This window comes from Pundamilia nyererei, unplaced genomic scaffold (assembly GCF_000239375.1).
Source record: "Pundamilia nyererei isolate P.nyererei 1_Seehausen unplaced genomic scaffold, PunNye1.0 scaffold00013, whole genome shotgun sequence".
Lineage (NCBI taxonomy): Eukaryota > Metazoa > Chordata > Actinopteri > Cichliformes > Cichlidae > Pundamilia > Pundamilia nyererei.
In genome coordinates this window covers 3,598,541-3,619,255 of record NW_005187414.1, presented here as the reverse complement: position 1 = coordinate 3,619,255, position 20,715 = coordinate 3,598,541, and the positions used below count along the sequence as shown (strand labels likewise).

The following is a 20,715-nucleotide window of genomic DNA, read 5'->3' as shown; positions in this document are numbered from 1 at the left end:
AATCAAAGAGTGAAAAGGGCCTTTCCAGAGTTTGTCTAATTCCCCAAACCATACAAAAAGGCCTCCTTTCTTTTTCGGGGTCCATCTTAAAGTGAATATATTATGCACAATTCCAGCTCCATATTTTTTATCCTTGGACTCTACTACAGTTATTTTTCATGATTCGCAGTTCTTTTTACCTTCTACTGTGCCTCAGTGCAGTCTCTCAGCTAGCTCACTGTCTAAAAGAAACAGGTTTAACACAAACTGTGGTTAAACTCAACCACAAACTTGAATTCAGTTTACTCTGTCGTGCAGTTTCCTGCTCAACTTGTATAACTAAGTGTGGGAAAGAAACTACAGTGAAAGCCAGGATTACAGACAGGAAGTATGAAGTTGAAAGAAATCAAACTCTTAAAAGGCAGCGAAGGTGAAAAGACGCTGTTAAAAATATTTTGCACTATGCAGCTGGTGACATTTTTTATTATATTCATGTTATTTTACATTCTGGGTGAACAAGGTTGACTAACGCTTGATACAAACAGCAAATAATTATCATAAATACTTCTGTTTTTGGGATATTTCTCTTGTCTCTGGGATAGGAATGTCAAAATATGTTTCTAATGTCAAGGTCAAATCTAAGGCATTCCCAACAGAGGAGTAAAATTGTTGTTTGACCATTGTCTGTAACACAGGATTATTATCAGCTAGTTATTTATAATAAGTTCATCAACCACATGTTTAAAACAAGACAATATTGGTAAATAGCCTGTGTATGAAGGTTCATGAGGTCGCTGCTGATGGTAAAAGGAAAAACGTTTATTTTGAAGATTGCACAGTGTAACCCACTCCATAAACTGTATAAGAAAAATGGAAATGGTGAGGGTGACATAATCCATTAGTCTTTTTTGTTGATCCAGTTTTCATCTGCTAACACTACAAAGCTTTGTTTATCAAGTTGGTGATATAAAACTTAGGCCAATGCAGAAGTACCTTTAACCCACAGGTGTCGAACTCCAGGCCTTGAGGGCCGGAGTCCTGCAGGTTTTAGATGTTATAAATCCAATACAACAAATTCAAATTGCTACATGACCTCCTCGGCATGTCTTGAAGTTCTCCAGAGGCCTGGTAATGAACTCTAATCATTTGATTCATGTGTGTTGACCTAGGGTGAGATCTAAAACCTGCAGGACACTGGCCCTCGAGGTCTGGAGTTTGACACCCCTGCTTTAACCAGCTGTTATGACCAGCAGAGGGCAGTTGGTCGGGTTTCAAAAAGAGGCCCACCTCCTTAGAAGTCTAATAAAACCATGAGCTATTCTCTACATTTATCTTGTTATCGCATTTAAAAAGCAACCTATGCTTTACTTTGTGATTTACAAGTTGCTCACATATGAGCATGAGCTTCAGCACCATCCCTCAGTATCTCAGTTGGACCAAACACCAAAATGGCAACCAAGAAAACACCCAGTTTAAGATTTCATACTCATTACAGTTATTATGTAGTCAGAAATCAGTCATGCAGGACAAAACTGTTTTTTGTATAAGGCTGTAAACATGTTTATTTCTGCTGTAAAGTTGTGCATTTTAAAACTGAAGTGTAGGGGACACTTTGGAGACATCTACAGTTGCAAATGTTGGTATCAATCCGATATCAATTAAATACAGGGCCAGTATCGCCAATATTAATACTGATACCGATACTTTAAAACTACAAAGGCAGCTTATGTAGGTAAGAGCCATGTGTCATGACTTATGAGATATCTCATAAGTCATGACACATGGCTGACACATGACATGATGCTGAGCCATATGACTCAGCATCAATTTACACATTCTGAGCAGTTTAATCACTGTCATGTTTGCTTTCTGCAAAAAACACACCTCTGAAACCCTTTGGGTCAACTCCTGTTGTTTAAATGTGCTTTAGGCTGTGAATAAAATAGATGTGACAGTCAAAACACGTGTTTGAGGAATATTGTTTTTCATTAAACACACAAAATAATCTGTCCTACCATCTCTAGAGGAAGTGCATTTTTCACATTACATTTCACTGTTTGCCTCTCTGATAAGATTGCGCAAATCTCATGCAAATCATTTGAATTTGACATTTTCGTCCGGCTTCTTTGCCTATCATAATAAAAAACGCAACAATAAAAAAAAAAAGCTTAGTTTGAACGGCATCATTTCTTTTTAGGATTTGCTGCCACTATAGATCTGTAGGCCTTTAGGTCTGGATTTTGGTGCTTCCCGGGGACTAAATCCGCACAATAACTATATAATAGTGAAGACGTTGATGATGATAATGCATTATAAGAAACATGCAGCTAAATTCTTGAGCGCATTTTTTACGAGTTCCGTTTCCGGCTCCCTCTTCCAAAGAAGCACACTAATGCAAGAAGATATGCAACCAAACTGCATTGCATACATTCCACTTGTAGCAACTGCCAGTTCCCATGAATGGGATTCGTGGATTGCAATGACTGGAACACTCTCAGTGTGAAGCACCGATAATGGACTGATAAAAGATTCCTATATGTGATAGACCGTCAGATAACTAACTAGACAATAACACAGGAGCTAAGAAAGACTGATAAAAATATTTTATTTTATACATAAGTGATAAATATAGATAATATAGGAATTCAAAGGTTGGTGTTTTTGACCCGAGCTTAAAGGAGACGATAGTGAGAGATAGTGGCTTGATTGTAAAATGATGCCACTATCTCCCATGTGAAACACCGGTGCGGCCGCTGTAGGGCGCAGCGCGTCACCGTACTGAACGCAGGAGTGGAGACGCGCACCCCGTCTCCATCCTCTGCAGTCTCCTCTCCTGCCCGACAGACTGACTGAGTGACTTGCAGATCACCTCACTGACAGCTCAAAACTAACCTGCTAACTGAGCGGCACCGGCTATTTCCCATCATCACGGGGTGAGTTGATATCTGGTTAATGCTTCTATTATTTTTTATTTTTTTAATGGGCTCTGGTGTTCATGTAGGTATGCAGACTGGTTGTTGATGGATGCACTTACAGTAATAGTAACGTGAGGGCAGACTACACAGGAGGCTGCTCCTCCTGCACGGGACATCGTCGCATTTGCGCTCCCGTTTGTGCCGTTTCTCAAAGCCAGCTGTGCAAACATGTCAAATTCTGCATATCTCGGTGGTGCCATGAATTACATTCTAGTTTTATTTTGATCTCAAGACAGGGAGTGCGTTCGTTTGTTTGTGTGGATAGGTGCGTGTGTGTGAGAGGGAAAGAGAGTGGTATTATTTAGTGAACTCTCCTGCCCTTGCATTTGTCTGTGCGCAAGCATATGAACTCTTTTTTCTGCCCTTGTGCTGACAGAGAAAGTGCCTTTAAAAAATGTGTGTGTGACACAACCTGTCTGACTTTGGTCTTTCCTCTTGGCCTCATTCCAGAGCACCACAGCATGTGAATGGCTGCAGAAAGCAGCAGGGTTGTTAGAGCAGAGGAGCAGGAGGAGCTCCCTGCCTCTGGAGCTGTCACTCACCACACACACACCCGAAGTCAGAGCCACATCCAGTTTCAGCCTCTGACACACACCGCTCACTGGCAGCAGGCTCCTCGCGCCCTCGCTCACACAAGGAGTCACAGCCACACTCACTTCAACAACAGCACCCCGTCACACACACAGAGGTACGGCTGTCGCCTCACACACAGTCTTTCAGCCATGGCCAAGGGAGAGAGGGGCGTGCAAGGCTCTGAAGGAAAGCCCAATGAACCTTTGTTTCCCAAAACCTCTCAGCAGGTAAGATCTTCTCTTATCATTTGTTTGTTGGTGATTTTTTTCTATTGTGCAGTCTTGCATGTGTGAGTTAATTTTAAGTCTCATAGCTGTAACCTTTGTTTGGACAATTAAGGCTTGCTGAGACTTTCAATCTCAGTTGGTGTCTTTAAGGCGCAGAGTGAGTCTGAATAACTTGATTGGATAGAGTTGGGAAATAGATCTGTTTATTTGCTTATCTGTTTGGGATTAATCACCTCCATTGTTTTCCTGTGACCTATAATCCCTCAGATAACACATTCACTGTCCGGAAGCTGATTATTTTTCATGTGAGTGTTTCCACTGATGACGGCAAGATCGGCTTGATGATTAGCTTCTTTTGTCTGATATCAGTGGTGATTTGCAGTGAAAGAGGCAGTCATTATCACAGCTATTATAGCAGTAAACAGTGACTAGAGGGCAAATTTGCCGTGATTAGAAAATTTGTTGCCTTATGTGTAATTTTTTGTTGTTGTTGTTTCATTTAACCTTATAGATGTTGCACAATGTGTGTGATGAGTTGGTGTGAGGTATGCAAAGCTTTTTTTGTGTGCATGGGAATGTGCTTGCACTTGTAAACCAGTTCAATCAAGAGAAGATTATAGGTCCTCACAAGAACATGACCCACAGGCAAGGGAATGAAAGACAGACAACCAATTCCTTACATGGAGTATTGCTCCTTTGTAAAGACAGATACTAGAGTTCGTGGTGTCATCTCAATGCAATACCATAATAGTTAGTCATCTATTCTTTGTTTCGTTAGATTAGCTCAGGGTGTTCGGGGAACGGCAAATGAACCAGTTCTGCAACTATTTCATCTCTGCCAAACTATCAAATATGCGATGCATTTTGTTTCATTGAATTTGACTTGACAGTTGAAATTTTACACGTTTGCTTCAATCAAATGGTTGTGAAGTGGATTACTCTTCAGGCAGCAGAACAGTGATGTGAACATAAAACACGATTCACTTTTTAGCGTCATAAATGGGATTTAAACAAACTCATCTTAGACAAAGAATTGAAATGAAATAAATCAAATGTACATTTACTGGACTAGCTAAAATGCTACAAAAGCTGTTAAGCTCAATACATACAAGTATAAAAGCGTTATAGTCTGATTTTCTGTTACAATAGTTGGATGAACTGCTTTTTTTTTGCACATTTTAAATTGCACATTAAAGAAAAATGCACAAAAAAGACGTGGAAGTTATTGCACTATCTGAAAAGTTCAAATCAATAAATGCAAATTATGTGCGATAGAAACAGAACTGATGGATTAGTTGCCTTCACGTGAAGCTAGTGTGCTCCTAACACCGGATCCTAACATGATGTTTCAGATGTGACGGAAAAGTGCAGCGTATGAAAACATCAGCTCTGTAACCGTCCTCAACTATACACACTCACTTTCCATTGTCTCTTGAATCTATTAATCTATACATTTCAAGTTGAACTACCTTTAAAACAAAGGAAGGATTAAAGGTATTTTACAGCGTAGACTCTTGCGTTCCATTCTCTCTGAAAGATGAGGACTACAAAAGGAATGTTGCACGTGAAACACATATTCTCTTTGAAACTACTTGAAACTCAGATGACATGATAGATGCACACTCAGTAGTAGCATGGGAAATTATACACCAAGAACTTTCCAATCCATCACAAAAGCGCTCGTCACATTGCGATGATATCTATTCATATGCAGTATTGTCAGGAGAAAGAATAAATCACTTCTGCGCACTAGTTCATGTTTCGATTTTGGATAAAATCCAAGGGCCTTGAGCCATGTCACTAAGCCCACTGTGGACATTTATAATGGCCTGCTGCCATCACTTTACTTTCATGCTTATAATCCATAAGCTGAATGGAGGGCAAAAAGCTGCTCTTGTTGACACAGATAACTGGATTCTGTGGCGTAAACCTGATGCACCAAAATGTCCAAAACCCTTTCAGCGACTCAACATGGATCCATTTTTACCAGCTTGACATTAGCATTGCAAACACTGAGTGTGTGCATTTTTTCTTTGATAGCAAAGCTCAGTTTTTCCCTCCCTCGCTTCTTTAATTATTCTCAGTCCTAAATCATTTTCCCTCAGTTTCATTAACTTTAGAGATTAGTCTGTCCTTGCCCCTTTGCTCACTGTGTGAACTCTCCAAGTACTCTGTTTTTAACTGTGTTTTTCTTTGTGTTTTTTCCCCTCCTCAGACAGTGTTTCTGTATATATACAGTTTGTTTGTGTGTGTCTATGCTGAATGTGCATGTGGTTTTTTACGTTTGGGCATCCAGCGAACAGTAGCAGGGATATCCTGTTTATCCTCTTTGACGATAAGAAGTCAGTAATGAAAGATGGAGTGTAAGATTTTGGGGGGGAAAGAAAAGTGTTTTGAGACAGAGAGAGAGTATTTTCTGCACATCATCAGTTAAACAGCATTCTCCAGACACCAAAGACTTTGATTTTTTTTCCCTCTCCAATTAGGGGTAATTGCAGTGAGAGCAGAAGAAGAGAGAGTTTTGAAGCCGGAACCGCCGCGCAGCCTTTACTTACCTCTGACCCGCTTGTCTTGAGATTGAATAATTACACACCTCCCTCCTGGTAATTGTCGTTCTCCAACCCCTTCCATATTTTGATGGGGGGAAGAGAAAATGTGAGGCGGATAATAACAGTGTGTCAGTAGGGGTTGAGGCCACTTTGGTGATTTATGTCTTTCATGGAGCTCTGAGGGGAGTAGCTGTGGACCAGCCTGGCCACTAGATGTGTGTCGACTCTGCTGTTTGTGCGTCTGACACTAAAGGTTGTGCAGTCCAGAAGGAGGAAAGGGGAAAAAAGGTCGATATGTGTTCACAGCCAGTTGTAAATATTGGGCTCCCTAGACTGCGGTGTCTCGTCGTATTCGCGTCTGAAGATGAAAGCTCGCCCTTGCTAAACACAAATGCGCAGAGTCACATGCCTGATGGTTTTAGCAGAGCACGGGGAAGGAAATGGAGACTCGGTGGGTTTCTTCGGCTCCTCTGTGGGCTCTGTGTCTGCACACAGAGACCACAGTGCTAACAGCTGGCAGGGGGTCTTCTTCTGATCCTTTTTTTGAAATTGTATTTACACACAGTCACATTCCCACACAGTCATGAATGAGCAAAGAGAGGCAAAGATAAAGGGAGATGTGATCACCGTATTATGCAGTTTGGGGTGGGGTTATTTGAAGGAGTGCAGTTCACAGTCAAACACATGTCATATGTGACGTTTCTTTACACTGAATCACTGCATCATTGCAACAGGAAGATATAGAGGAAATGTTATTTTTGGAGCACCACGAATTGGAAAGGACACCTCTTTGTGTTGTAAGCCTGTTCTGATGACTTAAAAAATGTGAGAGGGACACACCTTCATTTGTGTTGGTGTGTCTGGGAAGAGTTTCTGACTGAAGGAACTTACAGTACATCTTTCAACATTTTTAAATATGCTTATGACTATTCTAGTCTTGTATGTGCAATAAATATATACTTACTGCTGTGATCTAAATATACTGGTGTGCTTTGTCCCTTCTCACATCTGTTTGCCCAGACCGACCTGAGCCAGAAGTTGTCGCTATGCAGCAAATTGTGTTTTGCCATCGGCGGCGCGCCCAAGGAAGTGGCTGCCAGCGCCACAGGATTCTTCCTGCAAATCTACCTGCTCGACGTTGCTCAGGTAAGCGCACTGGAAGCGACTTTCACAGATGAAAAAAATGAGCTGGTATGGAAATGTGTGCCTGTGAGTTCCAGCGTGTCCCTGTTGCGCTCCACAGATTAACGCCTTCCAGGCCTCCATGGTGCTGTTCATCGGTAAAGTCTGGGGTGCTGTGACCGATCCTGTGGTCGGTTTCTTCATCACAAAAAGCAAATGGACCAGGATTGGAAGACTCATGCCCTGGTGAGACCCTCTCCTCTCTCTCCATAAACTAATACAGGAAAGCTGAAATGATAATTTGTTCCCAGTTTGATGGAATTTTACAAACTGGCTGTGTATTCTTATAAACGCCAGTTGATACCACTGGCAGAGACTTTCACTGGGGATTCTTCCAATAAAACACACAAATACTAAGTGAATTCATAAATGTGTGTTCCCCAACTGGAATAAAAGCATACACTGCATAAAGTGGAAGTTATAAGACTGCATCATAATATCTATAATGATTGTCTTTACTCCAGATTCCTGTAAAGATTCAATCTAAACTGTTTATGGAACTATTTACCGAAACTCTAAAGCTAGGGTATGTAATTCTTGGTTTCAGTGTCTTATGTAAAGGACTGTAATTTGTTGACAGACCCTGGGACTCACTTAGGTTTGCTCCCACTCTCTCAGACATAATATGGCCCCCACATGATGCTAATGTTTATGCAAAAACAACAACAAAAACAAGCCGTGTGCTCCAGTTTTGCAAAATTATTCTCCAACTCGAGTCTGTCACCTGAGGATTGTGCTAGATAAACAGCCGTTATGCTTGAATTTGTTGTTTTAGACGCTCCCTCTGATTAGCTATACAGTCTGTACACTTCAAGGACGTGGGCTGCTCTTTTTGACTTTTGAACGCCACACAAGGAGAAAAAACAGGGACGTTCATCTGCATTTGTTCATAAATCATCCGCTGGTGCTCTCTTAAATACATTTACGTAATGTGCCACATCCCATTTCTTTTTGCTTTATCTGCAAGCTCGACCTCAGCATCTCAGGGGGCTTTGAGTGCAATTTGAATTTTGCGACTCTGTAAGTGTGGATTATACGACGCTATCATCTCAGTTTCGAAAATCATCCCATAAGCAGCTAAACGTGTGTGTATGTGTTTTTCGAGTATATGTCTTTTGAACACACTGGCATGACACTTGATGTAATTACACAAGCAGGCAATCTAATGCCTCCTCCATTATAAACCATAGATTAAACACTGGCTGACAGTGCTGGAGGGGGACCAAGTCAAGTGTGGCCAGCCAGCCACATTCAGTAGCAGACAGATGCTGATGTTAAATCAGCTTCGATTACCCCTGGGAAGCTGTCGGTGTGCGCATATGTGAGTGTGCCCACTGTGAACCTGTAGTGTTTATGGGCATTTTTAATGTGTGTTTTTGGTCATAATTGTGATGAGATGCGTGCAAAGCCTTCTTTGGGAAGTCCCCTCTGTCCATTCGGCAGGAAGTGCTTTTCTCTTCCCTCTGGCTGACACATCCACAACCAGACATTAAGTGATTTGTATCTGTGCCTTCAGTTCTTAAGGATGGAGTCTTTTAGCCTAAAACGCATCCCTTGGGTACTGCCGTGTTTGTTATTTGTGAAGGCAGCAAACCACCATCACTGTGGCAAGCCTGAGAAAGCAGATTTATCAGATTGTCTCCATCAGAGACAGAGTGAGAGTTAAGTGACAGAATTTGTTTAGTTAAGTAAACGTAGCCAAAAACAGACAATAAAAGTATATTCAATTATTAGTAAGTGTCCAACAGCTATAGCTTTAAATACCTGAGAGCTGAAAAGTATCATCCGCAAAACTCAAAATGCTACATATTAAGTAGTACAAACCCTTATTTTAATCTTAACAAGTGCTGAACTTCTGTTGACTGCGGTGGCGTTTGTTTCATTAGCCGTGACAGCTATCAGGCTGACCGCTGTACAGACCGGTCAGCAAAGTCCTCGCAGGGACACATTTTGGAAAACCTTGCTGTCTAAGCTGCCAAGATATTTCACATCCGTTGTTGGGTTCAGCGCTAGTAGCCTCGACACCAGATCGCAGTTTGGCTAACTAAACTGCCCTCACTTGGGTTTGGGAGCACTGTGACAAACATAGATGGGAGGTTTTGATGAAAACAAAGAGATAAATACATGAAACAAAAGCAGGTGTAGCTGGTGAACAGTTTTATGGTTCCTTGTATTACAGAGAACTTGTCACAGTCATCACATGTAAAGAAAGCTAATGCTACAGTCACACGAGGGGAAGCAGTGGTTAGATACTGCAGTATGAACAAAATTATTGCTTGTAATCTCGTTGCCTTTGAAATGGGTGCTTTGAAGGAGAGGTGCAGTTCTGGGGCGTCTTCAAAGCGTCTTTGGCGCATCACAACGGCGATCAAACAACAATGAGACAGAGTTAGTGTGCTATCAGCTTGTGATTGAATGGGGTCAAGTTGCAATCACTTTGGGATTAGATCCTATATGGTTTGCAGTGTGCTAGCAATCAATCTGAGCTTATAAATTAAACAGCGATTATTTGCAAACCCACACTGAGCTGTCTGAGAGTGATTTCAGACAATCTGACCCAAACTGCAACTGTCTGGAGACAAGTTGCCTCCCTAAAGGCGACCACTGTGATCACCCCTGCGCCTCGACAGCCTGCTGATCTGAGCGATTACTGCAAGCAAAATCCTTCACCGCAATCAGTGATTTTTACTAGTCACAACAAATGTAGTGGTTTTAAAAGTAAAAGGCAGTGGAAATATAACACAGCATAAACAGGAAATGCACATGGAAAGTACAACAACAGTACTTGAGTAAATGTACTTATATATCCACTGGGATATATGAACATGACTAAGCCTAAAATCAGCAAAGAAAGTGTAATCTCACCTACACAACCTCTTCCAAATCCCCTTTGCCCAGTCGCACATCTTTTAATTAACATGCCGCAAATGTCCCCGACAAGTCACTGAGGAGAGAATTGTAAGTGCCAGCTACTTATCAATCTTCTCTGGTTTAATTAAGGCTGTGCAAATTATTAGGACAGGTGTGACAGGTGTGTAGTCATGCGTGCATGACGTGTGAGAGAGTATGCTAGTGTTTGTGTGTGCTTGTGTGTGTGTGTGCGTGCCTTTGTTGCCTCTCCCTGGATATAGTCATCTTGCAGGAACATTCTAACTGTCCCATTCACCGGCCCCGGGGCCCTTTCATCGCTCCCATGACCAAGCGGTCAATACTGCAGCACCAGCGATGTCAGTCGCCTTTGTTACAGCAAACAATCAGGAAGAGAGTGAGGTAGCCAAGCTGGATGATGCCAGAAATGACTGCAATCAGCCTCTCTCTACCTCTTTCTCCCACTTTCTCTTTCCTGGTGAAGAGCAGGTCAGAGGTCAGAGCCCCCGTGGGTTTTGTGACAGTCACCTAAATTCAATCGTTCCGTTTTTTCCCCCCACCTGCAGATGTGGCTGTGCTACAGCTATTCCGGTCTGCACTGCGGGATAAACTCCATTTACTGTTTAGAGGAGCAGGGTTGGTGATACATACTGATGTCTGCAGCCAAGTCATGCTGTCCATCATCCATCATCTGTCAGCATTTCTGTTCATTTTGAACACACAGCTGTTTGCTTTAACCATAATGATACATATCCGTTGTTTACTTATGTATTATACATGGCCCACAACGTTTTAGAAGAAAATCCCAAAAAAACTAGCACAACGCGACAGAATTGCTTCATGCTGTGTTTGCACGAGTGTGGACTACATATTTGCGTGCTTGTGTATGTGGATCTTTCATGAGGATTTGAAATACTGCGGTATTCCCCTCCCAAGGCAGATTCCTGCCATGCTTACAACATTATCATTTAGCATTCAGCTTAAACTGACTGTAATCTGACAGAAATATGGCCTCAAATTACCAGCGCTATGAAAATGACAGAGCACAGCTGCTGTAACACTTACTGTGACAGGTTGAAGCGGTGACGATGGAGGATTTGAATTCAGATCCAAGTTTGCCGCCTTTTTAGTAGGTGGTGTTTTTTAATGAAACCTTTTCAGAAACAATCTGATATTTTTGCTTCTGTATGTTTAGTTTTATCTGACACACTGTCATTTGTCTTCTACAGGATGGTGGGTTGCACTCCTTTCCTGGTGATCTCGTACTTCTACCTGTGGTACGTTCCTCCTTTCAGTGGCAGCCGGTTCATCTGGTACCTCGGCTTCTACTGCCTCTACCAAACCCTCATCACCGTGAGTATGCACGCTCTGTCAGAACTGTGTGCGTTTAAGAAATTCAGATTTATGTGTGTGTGATGCTTCAGATAACTCGGAGGGACTGCGCATTCAGTACAAGAGAGATGTCAAGTTGAAACGGGAGATAAAAGCTCTGACTGATGCAGCTCACAGTTTGCAGATGACAGATTATGTAACGTATAGACAAAACGCAGAAAACGTTGGGAATAACAAGGTTTCAAAGTGGAAATGATTACAGTCATCTCATGCAGGCTCTGACAGCCCCTCGTAGGATTTCTGCTTTGATTTGTGAGATGAGCAGCAGATTAAAACCCAGAGCGCTTAAACACCTTACCTCAAATGGGGAAGTGTAGCTATTTAAGTTCCCTTTTGTTGTGATGGTCCAAACCATTCCTCCTCCTCCTCTTTCTGTTCTGCTTCTGGGGCACCCCATATAGTATGTGCTGCAGAGCATGTAGCCCACTGCAGCCACACTGTGGTGAGCTGTAACGGCATGTCATTCTAACTACTTGATAAGTATACGGTCAGTCCTGCCAGGAACCTCTTGCCGGATAAATGCTGGTTGCCACTTTTAGCCGCCCTTCATTGTCTCTGCCTGTGTGTTTGTGTGAAGTTTTCTGGGAAAGCGCAGCTGTTATCATTCACAGTCTGTAAACAGAGGTTAGAATTCAACATTTCCTTTGTTTATGCAATCAACTAATAATAGCTTTCCATCTAATTAATCAGTTTTCATTCACCTCTGTGTAGGAAAGTTTGATTCCCAAATGTGTTCGCATCCAGTAAAAGCCCCATAAATGACATGCTGTACAGGAGCGATGGCTGAAAAAAGTCCTTACAGAGTCACATTTATTTTCGTTGTGGCTATGCATACTCATTTGGCCACAGTGCTGACTGAGCCCTTGTGTAAATTACAAAGTGAAGCAGGACTTGGTTTGCTCGCCTTTTCTCTGGGAGAGGTGGTGAGAAAGGAGAAAACAGATCTGAGGTTGGCCACCGTGGAAACTGCAGAAATTGCTGTTGATATTTATATACCGTGTATATTTTTCTTCAGCATTCTCTCTGGAATATATAGATAAAAGGCATTAAGGGTGTTCCCGGTTATGAGCCAGATTTTGTTTTTAACAGTTTGACTGGACTTTAGCACAGTAGGGCTATGAGTTACATTCTTCTTTTGTATACATGGACTGTCAAAAAATGATGGACATAGCCACTGAGACATCACCCATTGTTTTAAAGCTTTGAATTTAGCATTTTGGCTGCAACAATCTTGTTTTTCTTTTGTTTTGCTTGTTTGTTTTTTTTGGAGCCAGAAGACTGTGGCATGCTAAACGATCAGCTAACAAGCCTGGTTAGCCAAATACAAAAATACTAGCTTTTCACTCATCAGAATTGGGTTGTTTTCTTGGTCACACCATGTTATTTGTTAGATAATTGCACCAAATAAAATAATTTGACATAATTTAATATAGAATAATTTAAGAAAATTGCTCCAAAAGAGACCAAGAGGATCTTAGCTAACAACCTCAGTTAGCTGAGGTCAAAGCTAGCATACAGTTAGCAGCTACACTGACTCACTTAAATCTCACCTAAATAATGAGTAATAAGAAGTAAAATATATTAGAGGGGTAGGAAATAAGCTTTACACATTAATAATTTCTTGTACCAGACCACAATATTTATTTCTGCTGTAATGTTGGTCATTTTAACATAGGCGGCTTAAGGGACTTTTTGAGCCAGCTTAAGTGACTATTTGAGGAAGCTTTATGGCACTTAAGTGGTTTACTTCTTCAGCCCCTTGTAAATTGTTCTTTGTTTAAATGCTAATATCAGCATGGTAATGTGCAAACATTTTTAAGGATGAAGGCAATCTTTTTAGATTTAGGTATTTGGAAAAGTTAAGAGAGAGATATTTAGATTTATCTTGTAGGGACTATTAACATGCTTGCTTAATTTTATGGTTATCTGTCTATTAGATTTTGGCACATACTATGAAAAAATGTCCACCTCATGTTGGTGCCTGAGGGTAGGGAACTACTGTTGTTATGAGTCGTCTTCTGGGGACCACGATCGGAGCACAAAATTCGATTGTAACTGATTCAGTAGCAGCGAAGACGCATTTTGTTCTGGACCAAAGTATTACAACCTTCAATCTTCTAGAAATAAGCCGCTAGCAATGCTAAAAATAAAATAAAATACCTTCATTATCTTTTCCTTTCCTCAGGAGACTTGTGCAACTGTTTGCCTATCTGTTATGCAGGACTTGCATTTATTTCTGTCCACGTCTTTCTGCTCCTCTTTAGTGTTTCCATGTGCCTTATTCTGCTCTCACAATGTTCCTGAGCACGGACCAGAAGGAGAGAGACTCAGCCACTGCCTACCGTAAGTTTTAATATGCACAAAGTTCTTAATGCCTGCAGTGCTGAATTAATCTTTGCTCTAGCTTTTCATTTGCATAGCGTTTGAAGTGCTGCAACCAAGAGTTGGATCTTTGCTCATTTGATGACAGGAATGACAATGGAGGTCCTGGGGACACTTGTGGGTGCTGCCATCCAGGGACAGATTGTGGCCAGCGCTCACACTCTGAAACACTGCCCTACCAGCAACATGTCGGCTGGTTACCTTGGCAACAGCAGCGGGGCAGAGATCGTGAAGAGCATGGTGCACTCCAAGGAGTACCTGTCATATGCTGTAAGTATCACCGTGCCAAGCCAGGAAGCCAGGTGCGCTAAAAGTAGGGCAAAGAGTTGGTTTGAAAATAACTTCTAGTTTACCTCAGGCTGTGGTGTGTGTGTGTGTGTTCAAGGCAGTTATAGAGAATATTAGAGGCTAAAAAAAGCAGTGATGAATGAGAAGGAGGATTGTTCACAATTGGCTCCATATTTACTGTCTACAGGTTCTTTTACTTTTACCTTTTTACCCCTATGTTTACCTCGTGGGAGTGAAAGGAAACACCACTGTTTGATATCTGATCCTCGCACCCTGAGCCAGCTTCCCCCTCACCACCACAAAGGGGGTGCTTCCCCTGGCATCACACTCCACATCTTGCCCCATTGCACTGAGGGGTCGCCACAGTCTGCCAGTCATTGGGCTTGTTTATGCCTCAGCCAGAACATTTGAAGCCATCTTAGATACAATGTGCTCAATATATTAATGTCTTATTTGCAGCTTAGGTTAAAGTTGAAAAAAAAAGGGGGAAAGGGACACATTCATCTTCGCATTTCAGTTTGCAGAACTGTGAATAAACTGAGCATCCATCATGAGACTTTTTTTTTGTGAAGATGAAACAAGCCAGAGTCCAATCTGTCCAGTGTTGGATTTGGGGTTGCACCGCAGCTATTTGGGCTTCAAATGGTTCTTTTTCAATGGATTTTGGGTGAACCCTATCAGGGCAGCCCAAACCCTCTGCAGCCACCCACTAAATTCCTCCGTGGTTGCTGGTGAGGGTGGCACACCGTCTGGGCAAACTCCGTCTGCCCTCAGAAACAGGGAGTGTTTGATGTGCATAAATAATAATGAACTGCTGGGCTGAGCCGCATGGAAAAATAGCAAACAAACAGAGGTTGTTTAAGGCAGAGCAGTTCCTGTTGGTTTACAGCTTTAAATGTCTGTATTTTGGGATACGGATCTACTTGAGGTTTCTTCCTGTTCCTGCTAGTATTTGGAAAGCAAGATGTGCACGGATAGTTTGGCTCCCCATAGACGTCACGTCAATAAATCATGCACTGCTGAGTGATAGAATGACAAAGAATTGAAGAAAATAAAAGCCATGTAGGCTAAAAACTGGCACATTCTGTGTCGTTTGTTTCCAAAAATTGATCTATAGCATGTTAAAAAGAAAGAGTTAAATTTTTTAGGGCACTATGAATTAAAGATTGCAGAAAGTCTCAAAATAGACTGTGTTGTGTCGCCTCCATGAAACGAGATAGCTAGATGGAGACAAGACTGTACGTTTCTTTCTCTCTGCAGAAGCAGGCGTACACAATAGCTGCCGGCGTTATTGGAGGAGTATTCGTCATCTGCACTGTGGTGATGTTTCTGGGTGTCAAAGAGAGAGACGGTGAGGACTTAATTTTTGTGTGATTGTGTGTTAATGAGTATTGAAATTGACCAAAAAAAAAGGTTAATCAGTTGTAATAGTTGACATTCAAGGTTTTAAGCAAAGGTTACGCAAACATCTTCAAAGACTGTGTCAAAAATGGACAAAATCGCTCACAGATTGGAAGGTCTCAAAGGACACCAGGTGAACTTGTCATCAACTCTCCATCAGGAGAACGGTGATCAACATTGGGTGCTTGGCAGGAAAAAGCCACTGCCCTACAAAAACAACCCTCTTGCCTTTGTGAAGCTTGCCAACGGTCACGTGGACAGGCTGCTTGAACAATGTTTTGCGGACAGGAATGACCAAGGTAGAACACTTTGGTTTTAAATGAGAAGCTTTATGTTAAGAGAAAAGAAAACACTTCATTCCAACCATAAGAGTCGACCCCACCTCTGAAAAATAGGGTTTTAGTAATGTTCTGCACCGGAACGGCATCATAGAAAACGTCTGGACATCTGAACCAAATCCAAGTGATTCATAAAGCAAAATAATGGCCTTAAGCAAACATTTCTGCCAAGGAAAGTTATTGCTTTGAAACTGTTTGAGTAGAGTTTGGACCTTGAGCCGACAGAAATGTTGTGGAAAGACCTGAAGTGAGCAGTTTAAGTGAAGAAAATCACAAACATCTGAAAGTTTAACCGGTTCTACACAGAGGAATGGACATGGATTGGAATACATCTAAATCAATGTGCAGGACTGGTCAACGGTCAGCAGAAGAATTTAGTAACTATTTTTACTCTTGTAATATTTATATAACAAATCTATTAAACTTGTCCTAAAACTGTTATTCAGTGAGGCCCCGAGGAACTGTTTCAGGATTAAACCAGTTTCGCTGAGACCAAATTAGTCTTCTACTCAACATATTTCATAACTGGACTTTTGTTGCATGATACCAGTGTAATAAAATAAAATAAAAATATCTAAACCTATCTAGAAATTGATAACACAATACTTAGAGTTACTGGAATATGTAAGAATATATATACTGGGCTACGTCTCATAGATGTGATCACATTAGCTCTCATTCTCTGCTCTTTATTATAAATGACACCTCTAACTGAGACAAGCACAGTCCACTGCAATGCAGGGGCAGTTCCAGTAGTTCCAGTGAGCAAATCTATCAGCTTTCCCTTGCTGGGTGTTATTTGATATATTGCTTATTCTAATTCCTCGTGTTTCAGATCCATACGCCCCGAAGACCGAGAAGCAGGTCTCTTTCCAGCAGGCCTTCGTCCTGGTGATGAGGCACGGGCCATACCTCTCTCTGACCGCTGCATTCCTCTTCATCACTGTTGCCATTCAGGTAAATTTATTGGCAGAGCACTTCTCAGTCATGACACTCGGCCTTACAGTAAATGGAGACCTTACAGCGTGGGAGAACTGCTGGCGCTCGATGATGATTTGATCAGAGTAGAAGAGCACTTACTGAAAGCTCATCGTTTTTAAGCGTGTTGTGAGTCGCAGGGCTATTGGGAGTGATACCAGCAGTGTGTTCTTGCTTTTTGTTTATCACATGTGCGCGGATGCTCACTTTTCAACCTCACTTTAATGCTGTTTAAATGATTGCAAACTTGTCAAATTTTGCATCAGATCTGGTTCTCTGTGTTTCATATATCCTCTCATCTCAGAGGAGTTATCAGCTGTCTTCTGCGAAAGCCCCAGAGCGGGAATAAATCCCGGCAAAAACACTGTCAGCAGCTTCTCCAGTCACTTTATTTGGCACTCAGCATAGCAAGAGTGCACAGCTACAGTGCTGAATAGACAAGACTGAACATCTGAATGTGTCATCTCTGGTTTTTGCAGCTGATCCAGAGCAACTTTGTCCTCTTCTGCACTTATGCAGCCGACCTGAGGGATCATTTCCAGAATATTGTACTGACCATCCTGGTGAGTACAGCTTTTAGCACTGAAGATCTGCAACATTAACGTAACCAAATGTAACACCTTGTGCATTTTAACTACAATGTAATGTGGGGAGCTCGACTTCATTTCACATCATGTGCCACATAATCAATGTGAAGAACTTTTAACTTCAAATTTAATCCCTGAGACATCTTATTATAGAAAAAAGGCATTGATTGTTTGTTCTTGTACATGATGAAGAAATGCTGCTGTTGTAAATGAAAGAAATCTGTCAGCACAAGAGGCATAATTTGTAAAAAGAAAATAAACATGTAAATTTACAATTTAATTCAATTTAATTCAGTTTTATTTACGTAGCTCCAAATCACAACAGCAGCTGCCTCAAGGAGGTTTTAATTGTAGGTAAAGAACCGACAGTGATACAGAGAAAACAACAGTCAAACAGTACCCATATGGGCAAGCACTTGGCGACAGTGGGAAGAAAAAACTCCCTTTTAACAGGAAGAAATCTCAGCAGAACCCTAATTGAATTTTATATCTATTACCTACTTTGGTGTAGTATGAACCACAGGAGGAAAAGCTGTAAAATGTGTGAAAACACTGTTGAAAATCCAAAATCTGTGTAAATCTGTGTCATTTACATTTCCAAAGCCGGATTGAAGTGTTTGCGTTACTTGGTGTAAAGGATTATTATTTTTTCCAGTATTAGCACTACTTGTCATGTTATTTTAAATGTTGACCATCTTTCCTAATACTACAGGGTGGGCCATTTATACACCGTAAAAACCTGGGAATGGTTGGTGATATTAAAGTCCTGTTTGTGGCACATTAGTATATGTGAGGGGGCAAACTCCTCAACATATAAATGGCCCACCCTGTGTTGTTTCTTTTGTAAGTTCTAAATTAACTTACAGACTAAGTCACTTTACGCTTTTGCACACGTCTGCTCAGGTATCCGCAGTAATAAGCATTCCACTGTGGCAGTGGTTTCTGCAGAGATTTGGGAAGAAGACGGCAGCTTTTTGTGGCATCACCGTGAGTAAATTGGTTTTATTTTTGTAACATTCAGCTTTGACCATCAGACTTTTTGTTTGTGCCTTCTTGTGGATGAGCTTTTAAAGTGTTTGTCTTGACCAAAGAAACAGTTTTAAGAAAGTTTGTTTTTTATGGATGTGTGTTTGTCTCTCCAGTGGATCCTGCCCTTCACACTGATGTTGGTGTTCATCCCTAACGTCATAGTGGCTTACGTTGTGGCCGTCTCCTCTGGACTCACTGTGGCTGCATCGCTCCTCCTGCCATGGTGAGACTCAACAGTTCAGATGAAACACGCTCGTCAACATAAATTAGGTGTAAATATTTGTGCTAAAATTTTAAAAGCCCTGTAGTGAACGGTCCCCTGAGCGTCCCTGCCATCTGCTAAGTAATATAAGTTTGGTTGCCCCGCCCCTTGTTATAAAGGATTAAATAAAACTGAAATCCCCTAAGCCGCTGATATTGTTTACCTAAATTCAACCCTGCTATATGTACGCTCTGCTGTTCATTTTAATCCCCTTTTGATTTGATGCAAAATGTCATTAGTCAAGCCATTCTGTCAGAGGGCCCTGAGCGCTCACCAAGGTCATGCCACGGTCATGAAATGATGTCATTTTTAAGAATTACAGGACCCGTCTACTATAAATCTTCCATACCATCACAGAGCCCCGGCAACGCCAGAGGTATCACTACATCTGTTTTCCAGTCGTTGCTAAGGCCCTCGCCTCTCCTCACTCATCTCTTTTCCCCTCCCTTTAAAAACCTAAATTACAGCCTCCTGAGGGGGGCCTGTTTATTTTGGAAGGGGCTGATTGTTTATCCTGTCCCGCCCGCTGCTCATCATCTAATCGTGTTATTAGCTCTGTAATTTTGGCCCACTGGTATATCAGAGCTCTGACCTCACATCGCTGCGCGCTGGCATCCTGACTGCACGTGTGAGATAACTTAAGTAATAGCACGAGGGAGGTCTCGGCGCGTATCAGCTTAAAGTTTTACCATGGCTCACTGTGATGTTGAACTTTTATGACAAACGACACATGCTCATTCAGCTCTGCACGCCTGTTTTTGTGCTTCAATCCAGGTCGATGCTGCCAGATGTGGTGGATGACTTCAGGTTGGCCAACCCCTACTGTAAAGGCCACGAAGCCATCTTTTACTCCTTCTATGTCTTCTTCACCAAATTTGCCTCTGGGATCTCCCTGGGAGTGTCCACCCTCTGCCTGGAGTAAGTCTGCATTACTGTTACACATGCATGATTAACTCAAGCGCTGCGCGATATTCTACGTCTGCACTTAGCATGTCATGATACCTCACCGAAATGCATTAACCCCTGGTGCGATGCATAATTCATCACACGAAAGGTGTCGAGTTTTGCTCATCTGCAGGGCTGCACAGTGCGGCCTGATGCTCATTTCCTCTCGCGCATTTTAACAGAGCCTCTCCGTCATTGCTTGTAGGTTTGCAGGATACGACACAGGCGCCTGCAAGCAGCCTCCCCCTGTGGTGTACACCCTGAAGCTGCTGATCGGCGCCGCCCCAGTGGCCTTCATCGTCACGGGCTTAATGATCCTGCTCCTCTATCCCATCACTGAAGATGTACGGCTTAGGAATAAAGTCTGCCTGGAGGAGCTAAGGTGAGAAAGAAACCTTTAACCTTTGACCTCTATACTGACATTTGAAGTGTATAGGAGAAAACTGACTGGACTCAAACGCTGTATTTGAAACCAGTGTCTCTGTCTCTCACATAGGAAACAAAGCATCGGCTCCAGAACAGTGGAAGATCCGAGTAACGTGTGACCTAAACGTCGAATGGAGTGAAGACGCGACGCCACGGATTCCAGTAATGCGTCTGGGAAGTTGCTCATTAGTGTACATTACACTGCTAAATAGATTTAATGTAAACATTTTTGTTTCATTTTCACATGTACTGTACAGTCATACTGGATATATATAAATATATGAGATTACTTAATTTATATAAATGAATGTATAGAGTTATTTGCTGTGTTTAG

The 20,715-nt window shown here is 41.9% G+C and overlaps 1 protein-coding gene across 1 annotated transcript; it reads left to right on the top strand.

Annotated features, from left to right (window-relative positions):
* Positions 1–2,740: 2,740 nt before the first annotated feature.
* Positions 2,741–20,643, top strand: mfsd2b (MFSD2 lysolipid transporter B, sphingolipid). Its single transcript, XM_005724908.1, has 15 exons — positions 2,741–2,912; positions 3,405–3,754; positions 7,324–7,449; positions 7,547–7,671; positions 11,583–11,706; positions 14,010–14,088; positions 14,216–14,397; positions 15,676–15,766; positions 16,990–17,111; positions 17,612–17,695; positions 18,623–18,706; positions 18,862–18,971; positions 19,785–19,928; positions 20,161–20,337; positions 20,452–20,643. The coding sequence occupies exons 2-15, from the start codon at positions 3,422–3,424 to the stop codon at positions 20,498–20,500; spliced, it is 1,830 nt and encodes a 609-aa protein (XP_005724965.1). The 5' UTR covers positions 2,741–2,912; positions 3,405–3,421; the 3' UTR covers positions 20,501–20,643.
* Positions 20,644–20,715: the final 72 nt, after the last annotated feature.

Excerpts from the sequence above, each read along its gene's own strand:
- mfsd2b (XM_005724908.1), top strand. The coding sequence starts at position 3,422 with ATGGCTGCAGAAAGCAGCAGGGTTGTTAGAGCAGAGGAGCAGGAGGAG. Across the intron at positions 17,112-17,611 it reads TCATCACTGTTGCCATTCAG|CTGATCCAGAGCAACTTTGT; the intron begins GTAAATTTATTG and ends TGGTTTTTGCAG. Across the intron at positions 17,696-18,622 it reads ATATTGTACTGACCATCCTG|GTATCCGCAGTAATAAGCAT; the intron begins GTGAGTACAGCT and ends ACGTCTGCTCAG.